General features: G+C 38.0%; 2 protein-coding genes across 2 annotated transcripts; both read right to left on the reverse strand.

The window, feature by feature from the left end:
* Positions 1-516: 516 nt before the first annotated feature.
* On the reverse strand, positions 517-2,268 carry LOC110379020 (uncharacterized). The gene is made up of 2 exons (XM_021338515.3): positions 2,185-2,268; positions 517-1,834 (listed from the first exon to the last, which is right to left on the reverse strand). The coding sequence occupies exons 1-2, from the start codon at positions 2,213-2,215 to the stop codon at positions 555-557; spliced, it is 1,311 nt and encodes a 436-aa protein (XP_021194190.3). The 5' UTR covers positions 2,216-2,268; the 3' UTR covers positions 517-554.
* Positions 2,269-5,463: 3,195 nt separating this feature from the next.
* On the reverse strand, positions 5,464-6,929 carry LOC126054007 (uncharacterized). Its single transcript, XM_049837519.2, has 2 exons — positions 6,863-6,929; positions 5,464-6,754 (listed from the first exon to the last, which is right to left on the reverse strand). The coding sequence occupies exons 1-2, from the start codon at positions 6,891-6,893 to the stop codon at positions 5,505-5,507; spliced, it is 1,281 nt and encodes a 426-aa protein (XP_049693476.2). The 5' UTR covers positions 6,894-6,929; the 3' UTR covers positions 5,464-5,504.
* Positions 6,930-14,741: the final 7,812 nt, after the last annotated feature.

The following is a 14,741-nucleotide window of genomic DNA, read 5'->3' on the forward strand; positions in this document are numbered from 1 at the left end:
GCCTCATCCTTTTTCCCAACTATGTTCGGGTCGGCTTCCAGTCTAACCGGTAGCTGAGTACCAGTGCTTTACAACGAACGACTGCCCTATCTGACCCACTCAACCCAGTTACCCGGGCAACCCAATACCCCTTGGTTAGACTGGTGTCAGACTAACTGGCTTCTGATTACCCGTAACGACTGCCAAGGATGTTCATTGACAGCCGGGACCTACAGTTTAACGTGCCATCTGAAACACAGTCATTGGTGAGATTATGATATATATGTACATTTTCAATAAAAACATACAAACCAACTCTTCAAATAAAGGAGTAAATAGGGGTTTTATATAAGGGAGTTACATGTGGGTGAAGGACTGTACATGGGGAGTATGCAAAAGGGCATACATACAGGTACAGTAGGTGGTGCAGGTGTAAGTAAACCTACGTAAGAAAGCCTACTGGGGTTACGGGTTTGCCTCAAAGAAAATTATCTAAGCTTGCTCCACAATTACGTAGAAAGAAATAAATAATAGCTTGTGTAGATACTTTATTACGACGAGTAACATCAAATATGTTATGCATCTAAATTATCTATGAAAGGATGAAAATCTTCACCTTTAACATACTTTGACCCATTCACAAACAAATTCTGAACAAATTTATCATCTTCATCAATTTTTCCCATGATAGCTTGAATTAATATTTTCATTTCTTTCCGTGCGTTTTTAGTCAAGTTAAATTGCATGATTCTGAAGAGATTTTTTGCGAAGTCTTCGTAAATACCATGTATGTTTTGTCGCACGCCGTCTTCCCAACTTCTTAATGCTGATACAGAATTATCAAAGTCAATTGCTAACAGATCTTCATCACCACTCAGAGCTTTATCCACTATGTCCAGAAGAATTCGCGTAGCTATAGTTCTCGATTTTAAGCTTTTCTCGCTGCTTGAAACGGCTTTAAATCTTTGCGTTATGACTCCTCTGAGTACGGCGAAAAATTCCTTCATTTGAAACAAGTCTGTAGAAAGAGATTCAAGTTTCTTTATTATTAAATATTTTTCTTCATTTTCCATGACTTTTTCAAAGAAACCTTTATTCTCTTTTATAATTATTCTTAATATTTCAATAATTGCAGTAAACTTCTTATCAGTAAGCTTTAATATTTCGGTTATAAGATCTGCGCAGTAATCGGTGAACGCTGGATAATGCCTACAAACCTTATATTTCTCGCAAATGTATTTAACTTTATTCTTTTTCTCTTGAACGCTACGCTTATAAATCTTTTCGTTCATAGCCTCAACGCTGTTATCAAATAAGACATCAGTTCGATTTGCAATAATATCATTCAGCAGTTTTCTCTCTATGCTGTAAAGCAGTGCGTTTGATGTTTCAACTACGTCTAAATATACAAACTCTCTATCTAATGTTGATTTAATATTTTCTTTACTGACGACATCGTTATAGTTTTGCATCGAAGTATAATAGTCATCAGATGCAGTTTTAAGCATTAAGCCGATGTCCATATTTATAGCAAGATCAGTTATAATTTTCTTGCCGATTGCGTAAAGACTCTCGTTTCCTATTTTCTTAAAGTGGTCTATGCATTCTTCAATTTGAATGTCTGGTTGAGTGTTGCTATCAGTCCTAAAATGTTCCTCATTTTGGTTTGCTGTGATAGCTCTCATGACCGCCGAACCTAAGGCCTTCTTTGGTAATTTACCCTTGGACCTGAAGTTAAAAGGTAAATTCATCTTTTTCACAAAGGCTGATCCATCGTCTAAGGCTTTCAGAAAGTCTTGTCCTACTTTCACAACCCCTTCGAGTTCAACATCATAGCAGTAAATCTTTGATGCAGCTGAAAACATACTTTATAATTAGAAAATAAAAAATGAAAAAAGCTTATGAATATAATATTTTTTCTTTCCTGATATTGTGTTAATACTTATGTTTCCATGAGTTTTTTTTTCACTGAAAGATGTCATGATGCTTATGGCTTTTCCCAAATGTTGGCGTGGGCTTCCGGTCAGCCGTCCTAACTGCCTACCTGAAATCTTCAACCTAGCTACTCGGGAAACCCGGTACCGCCTTTTAGACTTTCTGGTTCTTTACTTTTGATAAAGACTGCCAAAGATGTTCAAATGATAACCGTGACCGTATGCATAGTTGTTTAATTTAACCTAACCTAATATGTTTTTAGTAACTCACCTTGCAAAATCAAAAAATAGTAAATTAACATTTTTTATTTTATTCAGTTTCACCCATGAAACCTTTGCTGGTTAAACATAAAACATAAAATATGAAAAATGAATTTAATGGATTCACATCATAAAGAAATTCGATTAGTGGTATTTTAATTTGCACTTTAATTTAATTGTAGCTATAAAAAATAGTGTGAATTTAATGCCTTTCGGAGAATACACATATTAACATAAAAAAATAATTAACTGTCGGCGATTCAGCAAAACCAGCTAAAAACGCACTCATTTATGGTCTATTAGCTTTCCTGCTTCCTGAGGCAACATCTTCTTTCACCTCGGAAGAAGAAGCACATAATATTTATATGTTGTTCTGGTGCATAAATTATATTACTTCTGGTTTCATCACAATTAATGAAAAATTCCAACAAAAGAATTTGATCATCACCACGACAACTGCTGTACAAACTGAGGACGTCCACTACTGAACAAAGGGTTCAACCCCATATGAATATTTAAATCTGTTACTCCACCATTTATAAACGCACTAGCCGCCACCGCTTTCATCAGTATCATAGTCTGGAATTCGGTGATTGATTCACCCGTGCACGTTAATGCGCCTGGGGCCCGATTCTCCTAATTTTACTTAAGCAACATACGATTCACGTTCGACTGCGATCCAATCCCGACTCGATTACGATTGAAACGCATGTGGCATTCCGCTATTTTTTCTTTGAAATAAACGTTTTTATCCTTTTCTGTCATTCAATAATGAATAATTTTGTCTGCAAATGATGATGCAATATGATTGTAGAGCAAACTACCGTATAGACCAAAATCACCAAAATAGTAGAGGAATCGCAAACCAATCAAATGTCATTGGAATACGATTGGTCTTATATTAGTAGCAGAATGCCCAATATGGTTAAAACTGCTATTGCGATCATATTGCGATTCGATTTCTATTCGATTTTGACATTATTAACTTAGGAGAATCGGGCCCCTGATCTCTCTCCGGTCGTGTTGGATTTACGCAAATGCTTGTGCACTATCGGCCTTGGAAGTACATATATTATAGCTAGGAAGAAGAAGTGTGCAACAAACTCCCTAGCAGCAACTACTATAAGATATCCGAATTTTAGGATGCTATCCAAGCTGTCATTGAACATCCTTGGCAGTCGTTACGGGTAGTCAGAAGCCAGTAAGTCTGACACCAGTCTAACCAAGGGGTATCAGGTTGCCCGGGTCACTGGGTTGAGGAGGTCAGATAGGCAGTCGCTTCTTGTAAAGCACTGGTAGTCAGCTGAATCCGGTTAGACTGGAAGCCGACCCCAACATAGTTTGGAAAAAGGCTCGGAGGATGAGGATGATGAGGATGATATCCAAGCCAGCACTAGAAGAATAAACGCGTGACTGACCTGAATATTAATAAGAATCAAATAAAAAGTAAACTGTATTAATGTTGCTTTATTCCTATTCGATAAACGTGATTTCTCTCTTGACCAGATAAATTGTGTCCCACATAATCGGATCCATACTGAAACAAATATGGCAACAGCTTATCGCGTGTCTCGAATCCCCTTAAAAGTGCTCTTATTAATACTTTCATTTCCTTTAAAGCACTTTCTGTTGTCTTTAATGTCAACATTTTTACCCAGGTACTTGCAAATTCCTGACAAATATCATCTATTCTAGGCCTTAAGTCGACTGCCCAACCCTGCATTTCTAATATAGTTCGGTGAAAATGAACAGCAAGGAATCTAGGATCAGATGTTAATGCTTTATCTACAATATCCATAAGAATCTTTTGTAGTTTCGACTTCATGATAGCGTCATTATTTCCATTAAAAATAATCTTGAATTTTTTACTTAGTATTAACATCAAAGAATTAAGCTTTTCTCTCACGGTTTTTACGCAAACCGACGCGTTTTGTAGTATTGCCAATATCAACTCACTATCTTCTTCCCCTGTAAGCTTAAGTAAGAATGTATAATATCTTTGTGAAACTTTTGTAACTATTTCTACAAGCTTAGTTAGTTTTGAGTCAGACAGTTTTAATATTACGGCAAGAAGGTCTGCAACGTAATCGGTAAACGCTGGATATGGTCTGCAGATTTTGTGCTCTTTACAGAGATACTTCATTTCTTTTCCTTTTTCATTAGCTAGGGCCTTTGAAATGTTATTGTGTACGTCCACAACATTCTCATTATTATTGTACAGATTTGTATTTATGGCGATTTTCTTCAACAGCCACGTCAACTCCGTGGCAAGCAGATGATGGGAGGCGTCAATTAGATCTATATAAGCATAGTGCTCGTCTAAGAGTGAGTCACTTCCAACGTTACTGGCAAACTCGTAATAACTTTGTAACATGTTTTGATAATCTTTGACTGCGCTTATAAGCAAGCGAGTAATATGTACGTCAGAATGAAGATTATATTTGATTTGCTTTCCGATTTTCTTGATATTTTCTTCACCTTTTATTTTAAGTCGGTAAATATGACACGTGATTGTAGTTTTGCACACAATTTTACTAGTTTTTGCTATGCTGGAAAGTGGCCTGGTATAATGGCAGTACGTTCCACAGAAAGCTGGAAAAGGATACATTTAATAAAGGCATCGAATCATGTACCTAATCATTGAAGTCTAAATTATAAGTAACAAACAAAATAAATACCATCCAATATAAAATTAAGCAAACCTTTGTTTATCACATTAGGTGTTTCTTTTAAAAATTATATCATATTATGGGGTCCAAGTGGCAGTTTCATTTCAGTACATACATTACAATCATTAAGATATAGCTACAATTGTTAATATACATACCTTGAAAAACAAGCAAATAGAATAGTAGCATAATGTTCACCTGCCTACGGTTAAACAAGGAACTAAAATTGCTAATTTCATTCATAAGATTACTAAGCGAGGAAACAATAAAATTGGTAATTAAACGTGTTTTAAAATCACATTAATTTTTGTATCTTTAATTTGCTGTTTTTCAAAAATAACAATAATTATGGAATCGGGCGTTACTTGAAGGAAATCCATGACATTAAATGTTAGGAAAAATAGATATGTAGCGTTAATTCTGCGAGACGAAAAAAAATCGAACAGATGACCCAAGACGTACTATTTTCATGCATATGCATATGGACATGCAGCAAGGGTATGGTGCACAAAGGATACAGTTGCTAAGCAACCGAACCTAAATTCCATACGTGTTTCATTCCTCTATATCTAACATCTTCAGGGGATGTTGTTCGAGTTTCAGACAACCATTAACCGTTTATAAAAAAAATACTTTGTCTTGTTTTACGAGTATATTTGGTTTACACAAAAACGCCCATGTCTAGAGGCAACTGTTCGTCTTCTACGTACCTAGATCCTCTCATAAGTACATCTATAACCAAATTATCATCATCAGCAACTTCCCTCGTTATAGCCTTGATTAAAACACTCATTTCCGTCCGAGCAGTTCTACTCAAATTATGATTTAATATTTTTATAATCTTCTTCAAAAAAACTTCCCAAATACGGCTAATTACTTTGTCTTCTTCATCATTCATATCTTTTAGAGCAGATAGTGAAAGCTCTAAATCGATAGTAAGAAGATCTTCTTCACTACTTAAAGCTTTGTTTATTATTTCTAGAAGTATCCGAATAGCTTTAGCCTTAATGTTTAGTTTTTCTTCTTCAGCTTTTAAATCACCATTAAAGTTTTGCTCCATAACATCTCTGGCAGTAACGAAATAAACTCTTAGTGCGACTGAATCCTTCAATAATGGTTGAAGTTCATTAATTATGAATTCTCTGTCTTCTTTTTCTATGACACTAGCAAAGAAATCTTCACAATTTTTGGATATACTGACTAATATGTCAACAAATTTGCGAAATTTATCATCGGAAAGTTTAATGATTTCACTCAACAGATTTGCTGCATAATCGGTAAACATAGGACACTCTTTACAAATGTTATATACTTCGCAAACATGTTTCATCCCCTCTTTTTTTCCTTCAACACTCATTTTGAAAATCTTTTCGTTCAATAGTTCGATGCTTTTGTTTTGGCTGGTCATATTCTTATCAGATATTATTTCTTCTACCATCGCCCTTCCTTCACTGTAAAGCAATCGTCCTGATGTGTCAACTAAATCTACGTATATAGAGTATTTGTCGTCAATCGAGTTAATTCGGTCTGAGTTTATGACGTCATAATATTTTTGCATCATCATTGCCAAGTCGTCTGTAACTACTTCAAGTATTGATGTTATGTTCTTCTTTATGTTGAGATCAGTTAATATCTGTGTTCCCATGTTTTCCAGTATACGGTTTGCTTTTCTAATAAGGTCTTTAATGACCTGTTGTTCTGAATTTGGTTTTTGCCTTGCTAGCTGTGCTTCTTTTAGTACTTGTAACACTTCTGGATCTTCAAGCGCTTTCATGTTAGAATCCTTTTCTTGTGATATAAAGTTAATTGATAAAAGCTTCCTTGTGGGATTAAATCCTTTCCCGTATGAATGTAATCCGACTTTCATAGCGCCGTCCGAATCTGGATCATAGCAGTCCAGACTTGATAAAGCTGAAATTATAATCAACCTTATTAAGAGAGGAATACGTCTCTTTTTTACACGAATTATGGTGCGTTGAGCTTACAAAACCTTATTGAAGTAATTTTAGCTTTACTTACCTTGCAGTAAAAATAAACTCAATATTAACATGACAGGTTTATGCCACGTCCTCTCTCAATCCTCAAATAGTAGTCATGAAACAAATGTTTTAATTACAGTAATATCAATTAAAGGCTTAATTTAAATCCAAATGAGCGTGCTGTTGTTAATTTTCTTTTGTGTTTAGTAGATACAGAAAAATACTTACTAGCGTTCTAGAAAAACGATAGAAATCTTGTGTTCAAGACATGGCTGGAAAGATTTTAACTTATGAGCAAATAAGGGCGATAAGGGCAACAGATGGATGGGCAGCAGAATGTTGATGAAGGAAGAAGAAATCCTGGATGTACCTACTGCTTATTTTACTGCAAAAGATAAACAAGACAAAATTACTGAATCTAATATGACCAATATGACAATTGTATGTACGGTTGTCCATTCCTCTTTCATGTGAACAACGGTAGGTGGTATTTGGTAAAACTTGGCTATTTTTTTTTGGGTATAGGTATTTAGAATAACATTTAGGCTTTTTATCCATGTGCGGAAAGAAGTACCTTCGGAAATCGGGTGAAACCGCTTACAGAAGCATTATAACACTCCGTTTCCACGGAAACACAGATTTAGACATTATTCAAGTAACTAACTAGCTACAAACGTTAGATAGCTGCTAGCAGTCATTAATTCTAGCTAGATATTAGCCTAAGGGGATATACACACTGTAAATCATTCACGGTTACGTCTAGACAGCTTTGCGGATAGTTAGCTGCAGCCTTTAGGCTGTGAAGACCAATGAAATATAGGCTTATAATTTTTATTAGTATCAAATTGTAAGCTGTTTAGTCTTTTAAATATATTTTAAGTCAATTATTGCAGACACTGAGCAATTCTCTACTATATATTTGGGACTAATGGCAAACTATTTTTTCAGAGGTCTAAAAAAACATATTTTGAACTTCTGAAAAATTTTCAAACAAAACTTCTACAAGATTTAAAAATCCACCACAAATTGGTTTCAACGCTTCTTTGATTGAAGACCCTAGCTCTTGTGGGTGCAGCTCCTTCCATTTACCCCTATCGAGTGCCAATTCCTGAACTTCCTTAAACGTCACAACCTTCACCTCCTCTTTAAACGCACCTTTAGATAAACATGGAAACACCTATAAACTTGTTGTCAAAATCAAAACGATATCACAGCTTTACCATCACAAATAAACTAACTTATATAATATCTAGGGTCGTCAAAACTATACCAAACGCTAATCTCTAACATGAGAGCTTAAGATTCATTTAAAAGATTTACACTATCTTGCAGCAAAACCGACCACAAATCAAATGTACAACTAGCGCCATCTACCGTTGTCAGCTACACATGCTGGCCTTATCAGGTATCAGCTGTGATGGTCTGATCCTGTTCCTGTGCATCTATCTGACGTTACAGATTTATCTGCAACTTCTTGACATCTGTGCAGGCTTGGATTAGAGGTGTATCCTGTGTGGTACAAAGTGAAGGGGATTGTGGATCGTAGTATTTTGAGGCTGTATTGGTTGCATATTATATTTACTAAAGATAATAAAGTTTGTATAAATAATATGTTAAGATTAACAATAGTAGGTACTTAAAATTTTGAAAACTCCCTACACAAAAATTCTAATTACATACATAAGAAATTCCATAGCGGTAGTATATTACGGCAGTACATAAGGGAGTTCATAGGGGATTATATGAGGGTGTAGGCAGTAGATAGATATATAAGGATGAAAACTTTATCAATCGCTCGCCCTTACACTTTGGGCCATATTTATTTTTCTACATAAAATAAATCAGAAGTATACTCTATAAAACTATTTTAATACGACGTGCAGTCAGTCATGCTCATCCGCTAGAAATAATCAGCTGTAACTACATTTACGATTATATGGGGCTACGTTTTATTAAATACTAATCCATACTAATATAATAAAGAAGAAACATTTCATTTGTTTGGTTGTACCCTGAAAGCTCCAAAATTACTGGAATGATTAGAAAAATCTTTTACTGTTGGTAAGCTACATTCTTCTCGAGATACATAGTCTTTATTTTATCCCGCAGTAGTTCCCATGGGTGAAACTGCCTGAAATCGGTTTTGTACTTACCTACCTACTAGATACAATATCTAACTTGTTATTTGCTTCAAAAAGGGAACCGAAAAACTATTATTGGGCAGCTTATTACTTGGCAAACCAATTAAAGTTAAGTTATTACCGCTATATAATATTTCTAATAAGAACAAACAAAGATTAAGGGTAGATTTTCTATCCCCAGATAACTTTTATTCAGAGAATATATTCAAAAATGTATTCGAAAAATGGTTTCCGTCGTAATATCGTAAGATGACCATTTAATTTGTCAACCAAGTGTAAAAATTAAAACATATTAAAGAAAATCATCGGTCATTGAAATAAGTAGGTCTTTAGGTTCACCTAGATCTAGACTCAGGCAATTTGTCGCCCTAGACTGAACTAATGACTAGAAGTAATCAAACTGCAATAAATTTCCATTAAAAATAAATTATCTTGATAATGATCTTGATGCGTAGCAATTCAATTTAAAATTAAAGTATGTAATTTAAGGGATTTTTCAATAAATACATAAGTAGGTGTCTTAGCCTCTTTATTGGTCCAATGAAGATACTGGCCGAATACCTGATCATTGTTATGTGTTACTACACTACTATTCTTCTCCATACTGATTTATAAGCCTTTTTAAACTATTGGCCGACTAAAAATTTGCAGATAAGAGTATACAGAGCTTTATCTCATTTAACTGCAATTTATCTAAACCAGTAATCCACAATAGGGTTTGTCCCCTAACTTGCTAAGCGCTAAATAACACAGTAGGCAAACCTAATCACACTATTTCCTATTCCCTGACAGTCCAAAATAGGCTTAATTATACTAATTCCTACATAATGCCCTATAATTACAATGTCAATGCGAATATTATACTAACAACAGCTATATAATACAGTGACATGCTAATCGTTTCTAACTATTTCGCAATTATACAGCCTGTGGCGAGTATCGTTTTAATATCGGCAGCCTGGATAACGCTTAGTCCATACAACCAACTGGACACGCCATGGGTGAAGAAAACAGCCAAATTACGCGGGGAGGCCAAGGCAATGCGACAAATATGTAGTGATAGCTGACTCATGCATTTGCTATCACATCCTAAACTATGCACCTTCCAAAATTATAAACTTGACACACAGAGAGAATATGTACGAGCGGCGCGCGGCGTTTTCGTACTTTTGGCAGTTTGAATGGCACTACAAAGGCATGCTCAGATGTTTAGATGATCTTAGGGCTAACCACTTTTAATATTAATCAAACTATTGACTCCAATTAGATCGCAAGGGAGCAATTCAATTAGCGATCGTCCAGTAATTGAAAAGCTTATGAGTTGAATTAAGGCGAATCGAATGGACTTATTGCTGGGACGATTAGTACTAGTCTTCCGTATCCTGTGTTCAGCATGTACGTAAATAGTTACTAAGTTTGTAATCTGGCAATCACATGGCTTATGAAAATATGAAACCATTTCCGCATTAAAAAAAAAAACTATACGTGGGGTTCTCGAACAGACTACCGAAAATTGGGCAAAAGAATAAATGAAGAAGAAGTGCAAACAGATAAATCTCATGAATCCAGTGTCTGTTAATATTATTGCTGTGTGTGTGTGTGTGTTTGTTAATAATTATCATTTACCTACATTTATAAGTCTCAAACGGTTATTTTTACTCACTTGAAGTCAAAAGTCAATTGAATGGATTTAACTGAAAATTAGGAACAAAAAGTACTGACTAAAGGTTAAAGTGGCATATTTTTTCTAATTTTAAGTTCTATACATTTTCCTCTAAAACGGTTCACTTGCATATTGTTATTGGCACGAATCTTGAGCTCTGACCTTCACCTGCGCAGAAGTAATTTATTGGATCCCTTTTGTGGTATGAAGTGAGGCGCGGGGGCGGGCCAAAGCAGTGATTGGCCCGCAGTGCATCGCGTCATAGCCGTCACTCGGGATTGGTCTTTGCTAATAAATCATTTCTGCGCAGATGTAGGTCAGAGCTCAAGATTCGTGCCGATAACTATACATATTCTCCTGCCTACCCCATATCCAGTACAGCATGAAGACCAAGCAATTACCGCCCACACCACCTGTGACGTGAAGGTCATTACCGCACGTTCACTTTAGTCGTGCGTCGCGCATACAGGTGCTGTGATCTGTCACTTGTTTGTACCTATTGGTGGCCTTCCTAGTTAGTCTCGTGAGAAAATCTATTGTGTGTTGTGGTTGGTTATATTATGTCAAAGAGTATGGTAGTAGAAGACTTAGTGGGCCCTTATATATGTATGTCGGAGACTGTCAATAGTACGGACACTAAACGTCACGCAAGCGCGCCCCCTGGTGGCGTTTCCGGTGAAACAACATTTTGGCGCGCTTGGCAGAGTAGTGGTGGTCGGCGTGGCGTCCGCGGAGCTCAGTCTTGGTCGAGTCGTCGTGCTGCGCACATCTCGATACTGCCTTTCGTTACGTGTAGTGTACCTAGTGTTATTGCCTAGTGTTGTAGTACTGTTGTAGATCCATATTGTAAAGTGTGAAAAGTGTCTTTTGAAATTAAAGTGTAAAGGTTCTTCTAACCTAACAGACAGACATGTGTTGCTGGGGAGTTTGTTCCGCCACTTCTTCTCCCCAAGCCAAAACACATAGGAAGTGGCGAAGGGCGGGCGTTTTGGGGGCTGTCTTTTGTTCTGACTAATTTGAATAAACGTTTGACTTTTGAGTTCGTTTGAATTTTGAGTTTCTTTGAGTTATCTCTTTGCTTGATTACCCTAACTGATGTCGGACGATAGTGCCATCCTTGATGTTCGCCTCCGACATCAGAAGTGGGATGTAATCCGAATGCCCACATGTGTTAAGAATTCGCCATGCGAAGATAAAATTCTGCCCATTGACAAAAAAAAAATGTAACGTCGATAATTTGAAATGGAGTTTGTAGTAGAAGAATTATCAAGAATTTCAGCAAAGGTACAAGTATGGTAACCACGGTTATGGTAATGGTATCGTTTTCCATTGCTACATGTCAAGCTAGTTATCGAGGGTATGCTAGAAAATTAACCGAATCTGTCTTTTTTTTCATGTTTCAACAATGACGGTGGTTATTGTGCAATCTGGCGACAAAATTACTGCGGAGCATCCCAGCTGCCAGGAGCCTGACGTGTCATCGTAAGGTCGGAGTGTTGGTGCTCGTGCATCTACGTGGCTTCACGTCCGCGAAAGCCTTGCTGTACTGCGCGCCATAGCGATGTGCGCATCGTCATGCGCGTTGAGGTGTTGAGTGGAAACCCGGTGAGACCGATCCATTTTTGCTTTATTTTGAGGTTATTTGTCTTACGACATTTATAAACTTGAGAGACAGTTTCAGTCTCGTTGATTGCGCTACCACTACGCTTATTAATTGGTGGAATCATAGATAATCAGAAACCTAGGTTCACAGGTTTGATCCCAGAGTTGAAAATTATTAGTTATCTGATCTCATCAATATCCTAAAGTTAGAATATTTCAGTTTTTGCGTCATTTGATTGAATTGTGCATCAGACGATAGATTTTTTGGTAAAGTGTTACGTTCACCTACTCTGTAATTTCGTTGCGCTAAGTTGTACCAATGATGGAGACCGGGGTGACTTGGAAAAGACCCGTTGGCCTGTGTGATGGCATCGGGGTGACCAAGAAGAGACCTATGTAAAGTCTGCGGTACTGTTGTTTTTATTGTGTTAAGCTGTACCTAAGATGGGTATCGGGGTGACCTGGAAGAGACTCGTTGGCCTGTGTGACGGCATCGGGGTGACCAGGAAGAGACCCGTATACATCTGTGGTGCAGTTGGTGTCATGTCACTATAGTTGTGGTTGTGGTCCCTAGGAGGCCAGGATGGGCTGAGAGCTCGGCTAAGGGACACGACGGTTTTGTGAAGCCTATCGAGTAGAAGGCGTTGATGTGAATGACAACCGTAGCTGTAATGATTTTGTAATTTACAAGTTCAGTCTGACTAGCAATTCGATCTTTCTTTGATTTCGTGCTTAAAATTTAATGTAACTAGTTTCTTCATTTAAATGGTGATTGCTATTCTTAAAACCCATAACATGTGTTTAGGTCTTACCATCGAGAAGGTTTGTTGCTGACCCATATGTTGTCAATATTTGATGCCTAAGCACTTTCCATTTCTGACCTAACAGATAACATCTAAGGTGAACCGAGCCTGAAGAACAGGACGAGGTCTACTAGTCAAGCGGCGGGCGAGCTGCGCTGCAGTTGCTGTTTGAAGCGTCATCCTCCCCCAGATTTGTCGTGGAGGCCGTATGAGTTGCGGCAGGCCAGGACATCGCATGTCATCGCACAAGGTGAAAGCATTCTATTGCATTGAAAATGTTTAGATTGATCAGACAAACTTGACAATAACTGGCCTGTGTGGCATGACTAGCCTGTGTGGCAGCTAGGAGCCTGTGTGGCAGCTAGGAGCCTGTGTGGCAGCTAGGAGCCTGTGTGGCAGCTAGGAGCCTGTGTGGCAGCTAGGAGCCTGTGTGGCAGCTAGGAGCCTGTGTGGCAGCTAGGAGCCTGTGTGGCAGCTAGGAGCCTGTGTGGCAGCTAGGAGCCTGTGTGGCAGCTAGGAGCCTGTGTGGCAGCTAGGAGCCTGTGTGGCAGCTAGGAGCCTGTGTGGCAGTTGGTAGCCTGTGTGGCAGTTGGTAGCCTGTGTGGCAGTTGGTAGCCTGTGTGGCAGTTGGTAGCCTGTGTGGCAGTTGGTAGCCTGTGTGGCATTCAAGTGTGAGCGATATTAATAAGCCTGTGTGGCGTAATTATGACCCTATGTGGTTCTGTGGTTCAGATGGATCTGTGTGACTTTTGTTCAGTGTGCTACATAGTGGTCAGGAGTGGCCGAGGTTGTACTGTGCATACTGTGCTGTGTTTGTGTTGTTGCAGATTAACCCACGAGGACGTGGGTCTACGCAGGATGGCCGTGTCGGAGACTGTCAATAGTACGGACACTAAACGTCACGCAAGCGCGCCCCCTGGTGGCGTTTCCGGTGAAACAACATTTTGGCGCGCTTGGCAGAGTAGTGGTGGTCGGCGTGGCGTCCGCGGAGCTCAGTCTTGGTCGAGTCGTCGTGCTGCGCACATCTCGATACTGCCTTTCGTTACGTGTAGTGTACCTAGTGTTATTGCCTAGTGTTGTAGTACTGTTGTAGATCCATATTGTAAAGTGTGAAAAGTGTCTTTTGAAATTAAAGTGTAAAGGTTCTTCTAACCTAACAGACAGACATGTGTTGCTGGGGAGTTTGTTCCGCCACTTCTTCTCCCCAAGCCAAAACACATAGGAAGTGGCGAAGGGCGGGCGTTTTGGGGGCTGTCTTTTGTTCTGACTAATTTGAATAAACGTTTGACTTTTGAGTTCGTTTGAATTTTGAGTTTCTTTGAGTTATCTCTTTGCTTGATTACCCTAACTGATGTCGGACGATAGTGCCATCCTTGATGTTCGCCTCCGACATGTATAACTAGCTGGTGCCCGCGACTTCGTCTGCGCAGGTTTAGTATTTCGAACAATATGTTTACAAATTGTATCTTATGTGTTATTCTGATGTATAAGCTATATTATTGTAAAGTTTCATTAAAATCCATTCAGTAGTTTTTGCGTGAAAGAGTAACAAACATTCATACATCCATACATACAAACTTTCGCGTTTATAATATTAGTAGGATAGGTATTGGGATAAGGGCAGGAGGATGATGTTTAGGTGACAAGAATAAATCCATAACAATTATAGCCTGATGATGATAGAGTGGACACACGATCTTATAAAGGTCG

Source organism: Helicoverpa armigera, chromosome 23, assembly GCF_030705265.1.
Source record: "Helicoverpa armigera isolate CAAS_96S chromosome 23, ASM3070526v1, whole genome shotgun sequence".
NCBI lineage: Eukaryota > Metazoa > Arthropoda > Insecta > Lepidoptera > Noctuidae > Helicoverpa > Helicoverpa armigera.

Excerpts from the sequence above, each read along its gene's own strand:
- LOC110379020 (XM_021338515.3), bottom strand. The coding sequence starts at position 2,215 with ATGTTAATTTACTATTTTTTGATTTTGCAAG. Across the intron at positions 1,835-2,184 it reads CTATTTTTTGATTTTGCAAG|CTGCATCAAAGATTTACTGC; the intron begins GTGAGTTACTAA and ends GTATGTTTTCAG.
- LOC126054007 (XM_049837519.2), bottom strand. The coding sequence starts at position 6,893 with ATGTTAATATTGAGTTTATTTTTACTGCAAG. Across the intron at positions 6,755-6,862 it reads GAGTTTATTTTTACTGCAAG|CTTTATCAAGTCTGGACTGC; the intron begins GTAAGTAAAGCT and ends TTATAATTTCAG.